The sequence below is a fragment of the Oncorhynchus masou genome, unplaced genomic scaffold (assembly GCF_036934945.1).
Source record: "Oncorhynchus masou masou isolate Uvic2021 unplaced genomic scaffold, UVic_Omas_1.1 unplaced_scaffold_4989, whole genome shotgun sequence".
In the NCBI taxonomy this organism is placed as follows: domain Eukaryota; kingdom Metazoa; phylum Chordata; class Actinopteri; order Salmoniformes; family Salmonidae; genus Oncorhynchus; species Oncorhynchus masou.
In genome coordinates, this window is record NW_027011388.1 from 5531 (window position 1) to 23832 (window position 18302).

The 18302-nt window shown below is 45.6% G+C and overlaps 1 protein-coding gene and 1 pseudogene across 1 annotated transcript; one reads left to right on the forward strand and one right to left on the reverse strand.

Moving 5' to 3' along the window:
* Positions 1-437: 437 nt before the first annotated feature.
* LOC135535687 (uncharacterized) lies at positions 438-5190 on the reverse strand (the record flags this gene model as incomplete). The annotated part of the gene is made up of 8 exons (XM_064962126.1): positions 438-803; positions 985-1153; positions 1566-1669; positions 2211-2445; positions 2648-2676; positions 3001-3036; positions 3137-3253; positions 4975-5190. Coding segments are annotated over 8 exons (1134 nt in total), but the record flags the coding sequence as incomplete, so codon positions are not given.
* An 814-nt stretch (positions 5191-6004) lies between these two features.
* On the forward strand, positions 6005-18025 carry LOC135535688 (tetratricopeptide repeat protein 17-like; annotated as a pseudogene).
* Positions 18026-18302: the final 277 nt, after the last annotated feature.

Sequence of the window (18302 nt, forward strand, 5' to 3'; positions counted from 1 at the left end):
TAGACCGTTGCCCCAGTTCAGCATAATCAAATGTCTCTGTCTACTGTCCCCCAGCAGAGTGGGAAGTAGCTGCCTCGTAGCCAACATCAAGGTGATAGTCACAGGAAGCAACAGTCTAACTAAGCTATAGCAGAGCTCCTTTCAACATGCCCACTCTTGTCCTTTCCACATGCCCACTCTCCCATACTCTGGTTCCCATATTGGACTGCAGCTACCTCATTTTCTAAAAATACCCCAAATCAGAGGAATAGATGAAGCACTGAAGCAGTGTATAGATGTCTGCCCAAATGCATTATTAAACAACAATCCACTGTTTGAGCACACACAACTTGAAAACAACACTATCTGTTTTATTTCATTCCAAAAACGTTTATGACTGAGAAACGTATAAGTATATACACATTATAAACTCTTATTGTTCAAACTTCTTCCCCCTAGGAACCTTTTTTCACCCCTACATCAATCTCTTCCTTCACCACCACTTGGTTTCCAACGTCCTTATTATATCCTCCATCTTTTCAGTCCTTGTTTGAAAAGCTTTCTCATTTACATCCAGTTCTTCATGTCCTTGTCTCCTAACCCCTCATGACCTCCAGGGCCACCCTGCAGCTCATGGCCACTCTGCAGCTCACACAGGTGTGGGTGTAGTCCTCCTCCCCAAGTTTCATCTCCTCATATCTCTTCAGCTCTGAGTCCTGGCTGACCGTGCTCCATTGACTGCACTGATTGCACTCCACACGGACTTCCCTTTGAGGTGGCTGGGCATCTAGTATGACAAAGGTCCTTCCTTTTATCCCATTATCCTTCAATGCAAACAGGTTGGTCAAAGCACAAGTCAGTATAAACGCTCAACTAAAATATGATATAATTCAAACCTATTTCTATGTGCATTTTCTTCATTCATTCAATGGGAATCAATAATATGAGTATGTTTTGTTGTAGGAGTGGGACAGTCTTTCTGAACATGGGCAGTCTCCAACTTACAGGCAGCTTTCTTGGTGAGGTGGAGACAGACTGAGTCCCTCCGCAGCGCAGCAGAGACAGGGGGATTTGTCTGGTGGTGGGGTGCTCTTTGCAGCAGAAGCTGAACACACTGGCAGCCAGGTAAACATCCCAACGATCAGGATGTTCTTTCACCAAATCTGACACCAACCTGTCCAGGTATATGATGAAAAATGTATTAAAACAAAACACATGCATATTATAACGGGGCGGCAGGGTAGCCTAGTGGTTAGAGCGTTGGACTTGTAACCGAAAGGTTGCAAGTTCATATCCCCGAGCTGACAAGGTACAAATCTGTCGTTCTGCCCCTGAACAGGCAGTTAACCCACTGTTCCTAGGCTGTCATTGAAAATAAGAATTTGTTTTTAACTGACTTGCCTAGTTAAAATAAAAAATTAAATAACAAGTCAGCAAGTCAGTTGGGCTAGCATGACATGTGTTCGGATTCAGTAAACTGCCAAAAGATTATTGCAATCATCCCAATTATATTAAGTAGACTATTATCCATAGTATAAGCTTTTAGAATCAGGTGGCTGTGTAGCAAGGTACATTGGAGGACAAACCGGTCTACAAGGGACTTTGTTACTGGATCCAGTGACACTCCCAGAGGACGGTAGAATATGAGTTGGCATGTCAGTTTCTTCAGATCACCCAAAGCCAAGTTGATCTGTAAAATTTAAAAATAGAAGGGGAACTTAACAGGGGGTTTGAACCAGTTCAGGGAACTGGACCAGAAAACAATAACATTTTTGGAGGAACAGAATCAGAACAGGGAACAAAAGTTGTTCCGGAACAGAACCATTGTTTGAAAACCATGGGTACCGGGTAATAAAGTAATTTTACTTTCCAGGCCCACAAAAAATTGCTACAAAGCGCCTATGCAAAGCCCTCACTCTGTCACTCAGAAACGTATTCCAGTGCCTGCCTGCTCAACATCAAATCAAATTTGATTGTCACATATGCTGAATACAACAGGTGTAGTAGACCTTACAGTGAAACTTTATTTTGCTGGTCAGAATAGTAGAATGGAACTACACAAATTATGGTTTTGTTCAGAGCGAAACAATTGGAAAATAATTTTGGTTCCACCCCCGGTACTTAATATTCATGAGATAACTTAGTGCAAAACTTAATTTCCCCCCAAAACATTTTTATTTGGGGCAGTACAGTAACACTTACATCCATACATGCATGCATGCATCTCTTACCTCTAAAATGTGTGCTCGAGTCAAACAAGACAGGATTCCAACAGGGAAGCCAAAGCGAGAGATGAGGTCAGAGATTATTTTGGCAATCTCTTTACTGTTGTTGGTCTTCATGGGGTAGGCTTCCATCCATTTGGAGTAGTAGTCCATTACAGTTAGTACAAACTTGTGTCTACTTTTGGTCTCTGGAAATGGTCCCTTCACATCCATTGTCAGCCAATCCCATTTTCTCCTTGATCTGGTTCAGATAAAGTCATTTGCAGTTTATAATGTGTAGTTATATGCACATCAATTAACATGAGGTAATGGGCTGGGGAATACACACGACAGTAACCCTTTAAGTTGACATGGGTCAAAATAATCTTGTTGCCCGCTGTCCAGAATACAATGGTCTGTCAGAAACCTTACCTTGATTGCGTGCTTGGGGATAAAGATCAGACCTTGCTTTTTCTAAAGTTGCAGATGGGATCTGAAATTGTCAGGAGTTCAGTTATTAAAGCACGTGCATGGAAAGGTTTACGGTTATAGAAGACCTTTATAGGATGCTGTAATCATACACGCAACTGGCCCTCGAGGTCTGGGCCTCATCAACATCGTTTTGGTTGGGAGTAACAGTGACACTACTTTTCAACAAGCTCCTCCCTGGGATTTTGAGCAGGTACTGCGCATTAAGCTGTTTGGATGGAAACATTTGGAATATTTGGCAAATGATACATACATGGTTGTTCTGTAAGGAAATTGATGGTGAGCTCAACTAGCTTCATAATGCTGATGCGGCTAACTCACAACTTACTTCTTTAGGCATGTCTTTTACAGCCCAGTCAATACTCTGAAAAACAAATAAATACTAAATAAATAAACATGAATGAAATATTTGTTTAAAAAAAATCTTTTAAAAAATCTAGATAAGAGTGATATGTACTTTGTACCTGTGGAACACAGTAGTCGTCATGGAAACGACTTGGGTGCCATATACTGTGGTTTAAGTAGGTGGGTGGAGACTTCTCCCGTTGTGTCGACTCCTCGGGAACAGGATCCTCTGGGAACTGAAATCACCAGTAGAGGCAATCAAAAAGGAAATACATATGTGGCAGATCCTTTAGTGTAAACAGCAACACCAATGGAAAACTGGTAGTACAGTTTACATATCCTTTAGTGTAAACAGCAACACCAATGGAAAACTGGTAGTACAGTTTACATATCCTTTAGTGTAAACAGCAACACCAATCGAACCCGTCCTTGGACACTGTGCTATCTAACCTCCAAACGAGCTTCAATGCCATACAACACTCCTTCCGTATCTTCTAACTGCTCTTAAACGCTAGTAAACCAAATGCATGCTTTTCAACCGTTCACTGCCAGCAACCCGCACGCCCACTAGCATCACCATCCTGATGGTTCCACTAGTGAATATAAATGGGATGACATCTATAAGTACCTAGGTGTCTTGGCTAGAATAAACTCTCCTTCCAGACTCATATCAAACATCTCCAATCTAAAATCAAATCTAGAGTCGGCTTTCTATTCCGCAACAAAGCCTCCTTCACTCACGCCGCCAAACATACCCTAGTAAAACTGACTATCCTACCGATCCTCGACTTCGGCGATGTCATCTACAAAATAGCTTCCAACACTCTACTCAGCAAACTGATGCAGTTTATCACAGTGTCATCCATTTTGTTACTAAAGCACCTTATACCACCCACCACTGCGACCTGTATACTCTAGTCGGCTGGCCCTCGCTTACATATTCGCGTCGCCAGACCCACTGGCTCCAGGTCATCTACAAGTCCATGCTAGTAAAGCTCCGCCTATCTCAGTTCACTGGTCACAATAGCAACACCCACCTGTAGTAATACTCCAGCAGGTGTATCTCACTGATCATCCCTAAAGCCAACACCTCATTTACCGCCTTCGTTCCAGTTCTCTGCTGCCTGTGACTGGAACGAATTGCAAAAACCGCTGAAGTTGGAGACTTATCTCCCTCACCAATTTCAAACATCTGCTATCTGAGCAGCTAACCGATCGCTGTACATAGTCTATCGGTAAATAGCCCACCCAATTTTACATACCTCATCCCCATACTGTTTATATTTATTTACTTTTCTGCTCTTTTGCACACCAATATCTCTACCTGTACAAGCCCATCTGATCATTTATCACTCCAGTGTTAATATGCAAAATTGTAATTATTCGCCTACCTCCTCATGCCTTTTGCACACAATGTATATAGACATTTTTTTCTACTGTGTTATTGACTTGTTAATTGTTTACTCCATGTGTAACTCTGTGTTGTCTGTTCACACTGCTATGCTTTATCTTGACCAGGTCGCATTTGCAAATGAGAACTTGTTCTCAACTAGCCTACCTGGTTAAATAAAGGTGAAATAAATAAAATAATGTTAAACAGCAACACCAATGGAAAACTGGTGTTACATTTTCATATCCTTCAGAGTAAACAGCAACACCAATGGAAAACTGGTATGACATTTTTCATATCCTTCAGAGTAAACAGCAACACCAATGGAAAACTGGTAATACAGTTACATTTTTTTAATGTTGCATTTCTCACCAAGGTTACTCTTTCCTCCTTCCGGCTGTTTTCTGAAACTACAAGAACTCAACAATAAAACACAAAGTTCAACTCAACCAACAAAGCCAAAGCACGTTTCAAGAATCCCTCATATGTTAAATTCACAACCGCCAGACTCAGTTAGGTCTAATAGTTTAAATGAAAACAACACACCTGCCTCAATTGACTAAATACCTTTTTTTGTAGGTGACTAGGAAAGGCAAAGATAGTTGGTATTGCATCATCACGTAAACGCACTGTCTGCCCAGTTCTATCCATGCACCTCTCCTCAAAATGCTCTGAGCACAGTAAGGAATGAGGGGTTGGCTGCCAGTCTTTCCATTTCATCTGACCCACCCACTCTTTTATTCGTTTAGGATCACGCTTTGGAAAGCTGTTAACATAGGAAAAATGTTAAAAGAACAAAATGTAAACAACAGGGCAATCTGTGATTGTAACATACATTTTTTGACTTTTAAATTAATTATATATAACCATTGATTCTTGAAGAATATAACTTATAAATGCACCATGAGCTTAGTTCAACTGTCATACCCCATCAGAACCCAAAATATAAGTGTGTAATTGTAAACAAACACTTTATAGCCTCACAACATTGCTAAAACTATCATTTTGACATCATGGATGGTCACTCTGGGCAGTCCTTGCATTCATAGCTATGTCTATGAATTTGACAGTCGTTACATTTCTCCAGCCCCATCCCTCATGTATTTACCAAAATCAGTGGCTAGGCTTTGTTATTGTTATAAATGCTAATCGAAAAAGACAGGGATGAAACAGCGAGCACTTAGGCCGGGGTACTAAGGGTGTTCATTTGCTTAGAAGTTACACGTTCTTTATGATAAGATAAATAACATTTATGTCACATTCGTCTAAATCAGGTATAGCCGATGTATTACTGGAAATCGTAAGCTAGCTACACAAGCTAACCAAGCACTGTAGCTAACGTAAGCTGACGAGCTAGCTGGCCAAATGTCGACGTTAATCAGATGCTGAAAGCCTACCTGGAAATGTAACCTTGTTTGTTTTATGTTTAACATTTTTAAACGTATTCCTACAGTTGAAAGCTGAACAACGCCCTGGCATTTTTACTCGGTAGCTAGTTTTAGCTAACAACTATTAGACCAAGGAATATAAAAAAATAAACAAGGAAGTGACACACAGGAAGTTAACTTTTTTCGGCTTCTTCTTCTGCCACAACACATCTGTAAAGAAGACAGAAAAATGGTGGACCTCAGGAAAATCAGTTCTGGGTCTCTGCCCTATGTAAACGTTTCCCGAAAAGTGTCAGTTCAAGGGAAGATTTTTATCCTACTCTGTATAATATTGGCCGAACCCGGAGGAGCTACCACCCACTGGGTCGTCACTGAAGATGGAAAAATTCAACAGCAAGTACGTTAACGGCCCGTGTTTATAACCGTATGTTGCTAGCTAGGTAACGATTTTAACACATATAGGTAGAACCCGTTTCTTTGACTTTACTGTTGCTAACATTTACTAACACGGCTGAAGGCTCATACTAGCTTGTCAACCATCGATTGCCAATTAACTACTTTTATAAGTTCCTCTCTGGGACTTTTGCTAGCACAGTAATGCAGCAATGCTGACCCCCTAGATAAATAACGTTAGCTAAGTTAGTTAGAGAACGGGGTCTCTGGGTAAGCCAGAATTAACTTACATATTAGCTAGCTCTAACTAGCTAAAGGCATCCAATCATCCTAGAAAATCTGAAATAACGCAATCTAGTGATAGGTGATTGGTAGGTAGTAGGTTGGCAAGCTAGCTAATAAGCTACTGGGCTCAAAGATAATGGGCACAACAGAGCTGACAGACTCAGAGTCGGCACATCCAGCTAACTAGTAGTTCTGATGCAACCAATAGTTTTGACATCCAGCACAATGTCAAAACTCTCTTGGTTGCATCGAAGCTAAGTGAATTGAATGTAAAATTGTGCTTTGGGCTTGATGTAAGCCCATAAATAAAAGGGGTTTATTAAATAAAATATTATTTGATATAACCTTTGTAGCTATACACAACTAATCTAATGTATCCACTTACAAGTGATGTTTAGAAGGACTTTAAATGTTCAGACTATTTAGCCATTGACATTCTATTCAGCTGTGGCCAAACTATCTAAAACGGATGGATTGGGAAAAAACAAAGATTACCAACTGCTACTACTACGTAATTACGGTGTCAAATCAGCCAGGTTCCTCTGCCTCAATTCTGTTTTGGTGCTGTCTCAATTCACGTGTACTGTGGTCAGCGGATTCAGAGGTCTTTAGGGGTCGAAGTCATAGAGTGGAAACAGGTACTGTTTATTTAAAGACTAACATTTTCAGTTTTTGCAGGTTGACTCTCCTTTGAATCTTAAACATCCACATGACCTTGTCATCTTCATGCGACAGGAGACCCGTGTCAACTACCTGAAGAAGTTAGAGGTGATGATCATCTTTTAATGACTACCTCACAGTGCTCATAGCCTATTGCTCTACTTCCTGGTTTTACAATGTTAGTCCAAGGCCACTGTGTTAAACATCTATACTGCTGTGCTCTCCCTTACTTGAAAGATGCAATATCTCCAATATTCACAGCTTTTCAATAGTCATTTAATACTCATTGATTATTGAAGAATATATATTGGATCACATCAGATGGGGCAACCTGTCTTCCTTTCTTTTTGTCCCAGTGAGATATAGCATTGCTTCTAAATCAAGCCACACTGAAAGGTCTGAATCTCATGTCTCTGACCCCTGCTTTGTTCAGAAGCAGCTTGTCGCTCAGAAGATTCACATTGAGGAGAATGAGGACAGGGACATGGGCTTGGAGCAGAGACACTATAAAGAGGATGCCGACTGTGTCATGGCTAAAGTACCCCTGGGAGACTTGGATCTCTACGATGGTACCTACATCTCCCTGGAGAGTAAAGACATCAGGTAAGCCCAGGCTGTGCACTCTTGACCAATCAGTTGGTTGTTACTAATGTGCCCTCACATAACTCATTATCAAGGGGAAGCACTGATAAGGGATGTTGACATATGTCATCAGTGCCGTGTAACGAATCCATTGGTCGCGCTCCAAAACGGCTTCATCTTATCATTGACATTGACCGATGACATGAGTCATTTTTGGGAGATTTTCAACAACATACAATATACACGCATCATGACACTACAGCACAAAACAAAATAAACTTTTATACAAACAAATATATATTTGTTTTAATTTAACATTTATTTAACTACGCAAGTCAGTTAAGAACAAATTCTTATTTACAATGACGGCCTAGGAACAGTGGGTTAGCTGCCTTGTTCAGGGGCAGAACGACATCTTTTAGCTTGTCAGCTCAGGGATTCGATCTAGCAACCTTTCGGTTACTGGCCCAAGTCTCTAACCACTAGGCTACTTGCTGGTTACTGGCCCATCGCTCTAACCACTAGGCTACTTGCTGGTTACTGGCCCATCGCTCAGCTCTAACCACTAGGCTACTTGCTGGTTACTGGCCCATCGCTCTAACCACTAGGCTACTTGCTGGTTACTGGCCCATCGCTCTAACCACTAGGCTACTTGCTGGTTACTGGCCCATCGCTCTAACCACTAGGCTACTTGCTGGTTACTGGCTACTTGCTGATTACTCAAGTCTCTAACCACTAGGCTACTTGCTGGTTACTGGCCCATCGCTCTAACCACTAGGCTACTTGCTGGTTACTGGCCCAAGTCTCTAACCACTAGGCTACCTGCTGGTTACTGGCCCATAGCTCTAACCACTAGGCTACTTGCTGATTACTGGCCCAAGTCTCTAACCACTAGGTTACCTGCTGGTTACTGGCCCAAGTCTCTAACCACTAGGTTACCTGCCGCCCACAAATAAACAATGGAAGTATTTACATACTGTCAGAAGTCATTATTAGAACACACAGTGATATTCGATCATTGGAGAATGTAGGGAGTTTACAAGAGGACAAGTATTCTTGATGACACCCTGGTGATGAGAAATCAGCGAAGATTTCTGATAGAATAAACCATGATGGCTTGTCTTTCAAATCTAGATCTGCATGTCCTACATCATCAGGCATTTTAAACAGCTACATGATACAAGTCAACCACTGGTTACCTTTCTCTTCTTGTTCCCCCTCTTCTGCTGGGCACTACACTAATTCTCCCTGGACCTTGACTATGGCTGTTTCTTTCAGCCCTGAGGATTACGTAGATTTTAGGTCCCCTCTACCCCCGGATCTGGAGAAGCCTGACTGTGCCAGAGTATTTGAGCTCCCATATAGTATCCACGGTTTCCAGCATCTCCGGGTGAGTTTGAAGGGGAAACCAAACCCGCTTGTTAATGTGATGACACATACTTGTCTGGATCTGTGCCATATATGTCTATGTTTTCCAGGGCGTGCAGGAACAGGTGAACCTCACATCTCCTCTGCTCTCTAAAGAGGACCCCATTTTTGGCTCCCTGTCCCACAAACTGGGCCGCAGCATGGATGAGGTGGGCCATCGCATCCAGCAGGGCCTGCTGAGGGTACGTTGTGCTCTATCGCCACTCTTCACACTCACCAACACTGTCTGGTCTGTTTTTATTGGTTTATATATAGCTGCATGGGATTACTTTAAACTTTTATGCACTGATTTGGTCAATGTTATAAATGGACAGTCACTGTTCTGGTTTGACTTTCATATAGTTCCCTTCTGATGACCTGTTTGTTGTGTTGTCCAGAACTCCTCATCCTGGGTGCTGTATAACCTGGCGTCGTTCTACTGGAGGATAAAGAATGAGCCCAGGCGGGCGGTGGACTGTGTGATCCGGGCCCTGCACTTCTCACCCAGGTACGAACAAGGAAAACTCAGCCCCTGGCTTCAGCTTGTCAGGCATCAGGGTCATGTTCATTAGGACACATGATGTAAAGCACTTTGCAATGGAAAACTAAATGAGCCTTTCTTATTGGCCCTAGTATTCCATAATCCTAGTATTCCATAATGTTGTCTGCCCTTTGGTGGCCAATGAACATGTCCCAGCTATGGTTATTCAACATTCAAACAGTGGATCATATATGAGTTTTAAGTCCCATTTTCGTTGTCTGTTGTGTATCCAGGCAGCACAAGGACCTGGCCCTGGTGAACATGGCCAACATCCTGCACAGGGCCCACTTCTCTGCTGACGCTGCCATCGTGGCTCACACTGCCCTGGATTTGACCTCTGACCTTCTCACCAGCCACTACACCCTGGGCAACATCTACGCAGTGAGTTACAGCACCACTAGTAGATGCACTGAATACAACCCAGGAGATAACACGTTAAAGAGATTCCACTTGTTTCCAAGTTGGTTCCTGATGGAATACACACAAGACAGACAAAACCACAGAAAGATAGCTGTACGACATCATCATCTGGTTTCATCAACAGTTGTAACTCTATCATTCCCTTTGAGGCACCATTCTACATCATGTGTCGTGAAACGGTACTAGCATCTATCAAGAGAAGAGCAGGGGTCCAAGCACTGACCCTTGAGGAACACCAAAGTCAGTTTTTAGGGATGTCTAATGACGATAAAGAAAGCAGGCATTAGGTGATTTAAACCAAATGTAGACTTTAAATAGAACACGTGGTTCTGCAACATTTGTTTCCACTACGTTTTAATATTTCTGGAGGGATGTTGACGTAGACTTGTGTTGGTATTTGTTCACATACAGTCTGCTTTTAATGTTTTCACTACATCGACACTTACAGTAGGATGATACACTGACAGGAGGCTTATACACTAGGCTGATGCACTGACAGGAGGCTTAGACACTAGGCTGATACACTGACAGGAGGCTTAGACACTAGGCTGATGCACTGACAGGAGGCTTATACACTAGGCTGATACACTGACAGGAGGCTTAGACACTAGGCTGATACACTGACAGGAGGCTTAGACACTAGGCTGATGCACTAGGCTGATACACTGACAGGAGGCTTAGACACTAGGCTGATACACTGACAGGAGGCTTAGACACTAGGCTGATACACTGACAGGAGGCTTAGACACTAGGCTGATACACTGACAGGAGGCTTAGACACTAGGCTGATGCACTGACAGGAGGCTTAGACACTAGGCTGATACACTGACAGGAGGCTTAGACACTAGGCTGATGCACTGACAGGAGGCTTAGACACTAGGCTGATGCACTGACAGGAGGCTTAGACACTAGGCTGATACACTGACAGGAGGCTTAGACACTAGGCTGATGCACTGACAGGAGGCTTAGACACTAGGCTGATACACTGACAGGAGGCTTAGACACTAGGCTGATACACTGACAGGAGGCTTAGACACTAGGCTGATACACTGACAGGAGGCTTAGACACTAGGCTGATACACTGACAGGAGGCTTAGACACTAGGCTGATACACTGACAGGAGGCTTAGACACTAGGCTGATACACTGACAGGAGGCTTAGACACTAGGCTGATACACTGACAGGAGGCTTAGACACTAGGCTGATACACTGACAGGGAGGCTTAGACACTAGGCTGATACACTGACAGGAGGCTTAGACACTAGGCTGATACACTGACAGGAGGCTTAGACACTAGGCTGATACACTGACAGGAGGCTTAGACACTAGGCTGATACACTGACAGGGAGGCTTAGACACTAGGCTGATACACTGACAGGAGGCTTAGACACTAGGCTGATACACTGACAGGAGGCTTAGACACTAGGCTGATACACTGACAGGAGGCTTAGACACTAGGCTGATACACTGACAGGAGGCTTAGACACTAGGCTGATACACTGACAGGAGGCTTAGACACTAGGCTGATACACTGACAGGAGGCTTAGACACTAGGCTGATACACTGACAGGAGGCTTAGACACTAGGCTGATACACTGACAGGAGGCTTAGACACTAGGCTGATACACTGACAGGAGGCTTAGACACTAGGCTGATGCACTGACAGGAGGCTTAGACACTAGGCTGATGCACTGACAGGAGGCTTAGACACTAGGCTGATGCACTGACAGGAGGCTTAGACACTAGGCTGTTGCACTGACAGGAGGCTTAGACACTAGGCTGATGCACTGACAGGAGGCTTAGACACTAGGCTGATACACTGACAGGAGGCTTAGACACTAGGCTGTTACACTGACAGGAGGCTTAGACACTAGGCTGATGCACTGACAGGAGGCTTAGACACTAGGCTGATACACTGACAGGAGGCTTAGACACTAGGCTGATACACTGACAGGAGGCTTAGACACTAGGCTGATACACTGACAGGAGGCTTAGACACTAGGCTGTTACACTGACAGGAGGCTTATACACTAGGCTGATACACTGACAGGAGGCTTAGACACTAGGCTGATACACTGACAGGAGGCTTAGACACTAGGCTGTTACACTGACAGGAGGCTTATACACTAGGCTTATACACTGACAGGAGGCTTAGACACTAGGCTGATGCACTGACAGGAGGCTTATACACTAGGCTTATACACTGACAGGAGGCTTAGACACTAGGCTGTTACACTGACAGGAGGCTTAGACACTAGGCTGTTACACTGACAGGAGGCTTAGACACTAGGCTGATGCACTGACAGGAGGCTTAGACACTAGGCTGTTACACTGACAGGAGGCTTAGACACTAGGCTGATGCACTGACAGGAGGCTTAGACACTAGGCTGATACACTGACAGGAGGCTTAGACACTAGGCTGATGCACTGACAGGAGGCTTAGACACTAAGCTGATACACTGACAGGAGGCTTATACACTAGGCTTATACACTGACAGGAGGCTTAGACACTAGGCTGTTACACTGACAGGAGGCTTAGACACTAGGCTGATACACTGACAGGAGGCTTAGACACTAGGCTGATACACTGACAGGAGGCTTAGACACTAGGCTGATACACTGACAGGAGGCTTAGACACTAGGCTGATACACTGACAGGAGGCTTATACACTAGGCTTATACACTGACAGGAGGCTTAGACACTAGGCTGATGCACTGACAGGAGGCTTAGACACTAGGCTGTTACACTGACAGGAGGGAGGCTGATACACTGACAGTTGGATTTTTTACAAAACTGGAGTATAGCAATAATTTCTCCAACAGTTATGCAGTGAATATGGATGTAGGATGTGACTGCAGTGCTTGTTGGCATGGTTTTCTTCAGGTGCTCAGGAAGTGTATTCCTGCTGATTTATTGTCAATGTTACCGGCCCTGACCTTCAGTTCTCTCTCCATTTATACTAGACGAGTGAATCATCTCTAATAGATTATTTATCTCTGTCTGTCTCTACCTCCTGTCCTCTATCCTCTTTGTCTTTAGATGCTGGGGGAGTATAACCACTCAGTGCTGTGCTATGAGCAGGCTCTCCAGGCCCAGCTGGGTTTTGAGCAGGCCCTGAGGAGGAAGCACGCTGTCCTCTGTCAGCAGAAACTGGAGCAGCGCCTGGAGGCCCAACACAGGTAAAGGCACAGCGCCTCACTGCTCAGGGTGTGGTTAGGTTCATAGAGAGTGAGGAACCATTTTGAAGGGGATTTGATGGGAAGGGAAGTATTGTTGTGGACACAGACTTCCTCTTCATGTGGCACCGGTTACAATGCTGAAAATAGCCTGAGTCGACAAAATATTATGAACACCTGCTCTTTCCATGACAGACCGACCAGGGGAATCCAGGTGAAAGCTGTGATCTCTTATTGATGTCACTTGTTAAATCCACTTCTATCAGTGTAGATGAAGGAGAGGAGACGGGTTAAAAGAAGGATTCTTAAGCCTTGTGACAGTTCTGACATGGATTGTGTATGTGTGCCAATGAGGGTAAAGACAAAAGATTTTGTCTTTGTGTCAAGAACTGCAATTTTTATTTTTTACCTTTATTTTACTAGGCAAGTCAGTTAAGAACAAATTCGTATTTTCAATGACGGCCTAGGAACAGTGGGTTAACTGCCTGTTCAGGGACAGAACGACAGATTTTGTACCATGTCAGCTCGGGAATTTGAACTTGCAACCTTTCGGTTACTAGTCCAATCCTCTAACCACTAGGCTACACTGCCGTCCCTGCTGTGTTTTTCACGCCCAACAGTTTCCTGTGTGTATACAGAATGGTGTACCACCCAAAGGACATCCAGTCAACTTGACACAACTGTGGGAAGCATTGGAGTCAACATGGGTCAGCATCCCTGTGGAACGCTTTCAACACCTTGTAGAGTCCCTGTGGAACGCTTTCAACACCTTGTAGAGTCCCTGTGGAACGCTTTCAACACCTTGTAGAGTCCCTGTGGAGACGCTTTCAACACCTTGTAGAGTCCCTGTGGAACGCTTTCAACACCTTGTAGAGTCCCTGTGCTTTCAACACCTTGTAGAGTCCCTGTGGAACCGCTTTCAACACCTTGTAGAGTCCCTGTGGAACGCTTTCAACACTTGTAGAGTCCCTGTGGAAGGCTTTCAACACCTTGTAGAGTCCCTGTGGAACGCTTAGAGTCAACACCTTGTAGAGTCCCTGTGGCGCTTTCAACACCTTGTAGAGTCCCTGTGGACCTTGTGAGTCCCACTTTCAACACCAGAGTCCCTGTGGAACGCTTTCAACACCTTGTAGAGTCCCTGTGGAAGGCTTTCAACACCTTGTAGAGTCCCTGTGGAACGCTTTCAACACCAGAGTCCCTGTGGAACGCTTTCAACACCTTGTAGAGTCCCTGTGGGAACGCTTTTCAACACCTTTGTAGAGTCCCTGTGGAACGCTTTCAACACCTTGTAGAGTCCCTGTGGAAGGCTTTCAACACCTTGTAGAGTCCCTGTGGAAGCTTTCAACACCAGAGTCCCTGTGGAAGAGTCCCTGTGGAACGCTTTCAACCTTGTAGAGTCCCTGCACGAATTGAGTCTGTTCTGAGGGCAATGGGAGCCATCCAATATTAGGAAGGTGTTCTTAATGTTTTGTACACTCGGTGTATAACAGCACAGTGACCTGTCAGTAGGCCTCTGGCTAGCTATATGTGTTCTGTCACACCCCAGGTCTCTGCAGCGCACGCTGAACGAGCTGAAGGAATACCAGAAACAGCATGACCACCACCTGCGTCAGCAGGGAGGCCCTGGACAAAATACAAGCTACTGCAGGAAGAGCAGATCCTCCGCAACATCATCCACGAGACCCAGATGGCCAAGGAGGCACAGCTGGGTGAGACATTTTGACTCACACACACACTTTCATACAATATACTCACACACACACACACACACACAATACGCACACACACTCGCACACAATATACATACACACTCACATGCAATACACACACTTGAATGCAATACACACACACAAATAATACATTTACATTTACATTTAAGTCAGGCAGACACTCTTATCAGAGCGACTTACAAATTGGATACACACTCACAGATGCACACACACACACAAATACAGACCGTGTATCTGGATGAACAGTCATCGTTCATCCATATACTTACATGTACATATTCTCATTCACCCCTTTAGATTGATTGTATAAGGTAGTTGTTGGGGGATTGTTAGATGACTTGTCGGTTATTACTGCACTGTCGAACTAGAACCTCAAGCATTTCGCCACTCGCATTAACATCTGCTAACCATGTGTATGTGACCAATAACATCTGTTAACCATGTGTATGTGACCAACCAACATTTTGATTTGAGTTTTATATAAATGAATATGTCCATTTAGAGATGGTCAGTTAATTCTGTCTATTCACCTTGGTAAACATAAAATAGTGCATCAATAATGAGTTGTTTTGTTCAGGCAACCACCAGATGTGTCGTCTGGGCCAGCAACAGAGCAGCCTGTTCTGCCCCTTGGACCTGCCGGTGCGTTATCACCGTGGAGACCTGTTTGAGCACGCTCCACATCCAGTTCGGAGGGGTCTCTGTGGACTGCGTTGCTCTGGTGTCGGAGTCAAGCACCAGCCAGACCACCAGCCACACCTCCACCTTCTGTGTCCGGAGACCCTGAGCCTGCAGCCCTCTAGGGCCACCAGGCCTCCCCCACCGAAGTGAGTTCAAACTGTGTGTGTGTGTGTGGCAGGATTTATTAGTGTGTGGATAGTGGGCTTTGTGCTGTGTTTGGCAGGACAGTCTAAAGGTTCTGTGGAGTTGACGCGTGTGTTTTGTCTGTAGGACATTCAGAGGCTGCTGTGGCCTCGGAGGGCAGGCTGTGCTGATGAGTTTCCTGTCATCCCCCCCCCGCCCACCTACTACCCACCTTCTACCTCCCACCTGAGACACAGGGCCCCAGGTTAGTGTTAGACACAGGGCCCCAGGTTAGTGTGTTGAACACTGGGCCCCAGGTTAGTGTGTTAGACACAGGGCCCCAGGTTAGTGTGTTAGAACTTGGGGCCCGGGTTAGTGTGTTAGACGCTGGGCCCCGGGTTAGTGTGTTAGACACTGGGCCCCGGGTTAGTGTGTTAGCGTGGGCCCGGGTTAGTGTGTTAGACACTGGGCCCCGGTTAGCGTGTTGACAGGGGCCCGTGGGTTAGTGTGTTGGGACACAGGCCCGGGTTAGTGTGTGTTAGACACTGGGCCCCGGGTTAGTGTGTTAGACGCAGGGCCCCGGGTTAGTGTGTTAGGCAGCTGGGCCCCGGGTTAGTGTGTTAGACGCTGGGCCCCGGGTTAGCGTGTTAGACACTGGGCCCCAGGTTAGCGTGTTAGACGCTGGGCCCCCGGCAGTAATGTTAGACACTGGGCCCAGGACAGTGCGGTTAGACGCCAGGGCCCTGGTTAGCGCAATGTTAGACACGGGGCCCCGGGTTAGCGTGTTGAACACAGGGCGGAGTTGGCGTGTTAGACACAGGGCCCTGGTTAGCGTGTTAGACACTGGAGCCCTGGTTAGTGTGTTGAGACACTTTGGGCCCTGGTCAGCGTGTTAGACACTGGGCCCCGGGTTGGCGTGTTAGACACTGGGCCCGGGTTGGCGTGTTAGATACTGGGCCCGGGTTAGCGCAGCGTATACAGGCCCCGGTTAAAGTGTAAGCCAGGTTATGTTTGTATATGCTACCTTTTGTGCCAGTTTCTAACATGGTGCTGTATCTTGACGGTGTGTGCTGGACGACAGGGCACTCTCAGAGAGCCTCTTCCTCAGCATGGTTTATGCGTAATACATGTGATATGACATTCATGTATTTGCTGATCTGTGTCTAGCCTCCAGACGGTGCTGTACGGTACCGGACCCCCTCCCTCCTCCCTGGCTTCTCCAGACTGTGGCCCTGTGCTCCAGCCCCCTCCAGCTGACCTGCCTGCTTCTGTGGGCTGGACCTTGGAGGACAAGGAGCTGCCAGACCCCACGCCACCCAGGTCAGTGCGTGTGTTGGATAGGTGGTCTGTAACATCAACATATTTTAGAGACTGGACTTTGGATTCAATACAATACCATCTTTATTAATCCATTATACAGAGACAACAGAAATGTGTTTTCTGTCACAGTACCCATCTTCACCACTGGGAGCACCACTGAGTCAGCCACAGAGCTGCCCCACTGGAGCAGGGTTGAAGTGTGTCACTGTGCTGATCCTGTGTGTGTGTGTGTGTGTGTGTGTGTGTGTGTGGGTGCAGGTACTGCTGTCTCGCAGCAGAGGCTGGAGTTTGGAGCAGGCTGGTGCCAGTATAGCCCGAGCCATGAAGAAGGTGAGCGCCGTAGAACAGAGACACGTCGTTTCATATCAGAAATATCCTCCACTACTGTCCTGAGAAATGCGATGGCTTTGGGCTGTTCTGTCAGAATAAACAGCCTTCCACAGTTGTAATAGGAAATGATCCGTCTTCAGACCGTGTAAATCCTCCTCTCCTCCAGGATAGCGCCCCTGGCTGGTTGCTCCAGAACGAGGCGGCGTTGTTCTGGCGGGCGAAGAGTAACGGTACCAGCTCGCTGCAGTGTCTGCGCCACTCCCTGGCCTCGGCTCCGCCCACCCAGCGCCACCTGCCCCTCGTCAACGCTGCCAATCTGCTTCTGCGCCACGGCCTCAGCGCGCACGCACACACTCTGCTGGAGGACGCCCTGGCACTCAACGCCTCTGAGGTACACACACTTTTAACTACTTTATTTAAATCCACAAATCACATTACATTCGAGAAGGATGGAAACATTTCAAAGGTCTTTGTATGCGTGGCCACTGAAGGATACAGAAAGCACCTTGTTCTTCAGACAGCCGACAGGGAACAGCTGAGAAAAGAGAAGTTCCTAGCCCGCTGCTTTTGCTCAGTCTTAGGTAGGCCTGCAGGCCACGTACTGTTAGGTGTTGTACCTGGCTGAGACTGCCAAATATCAGGACTAGTTACAGCTTGCAGCTATATCTGAGGCTGTACTAGTAGGATACGGTGGACTGGTATTTCAGCAATGGTCTGCTCCACGTAACAATCAAATCACACTCTGCTGGAGGACGCCTTGGTTCTCAACACCTCCGAGGTGTACACACACACACACACTCCTTTTCTTACATTCATGTTCCTGCAGTTCTGTACTGACATATATCCCGAGTGGCGCAG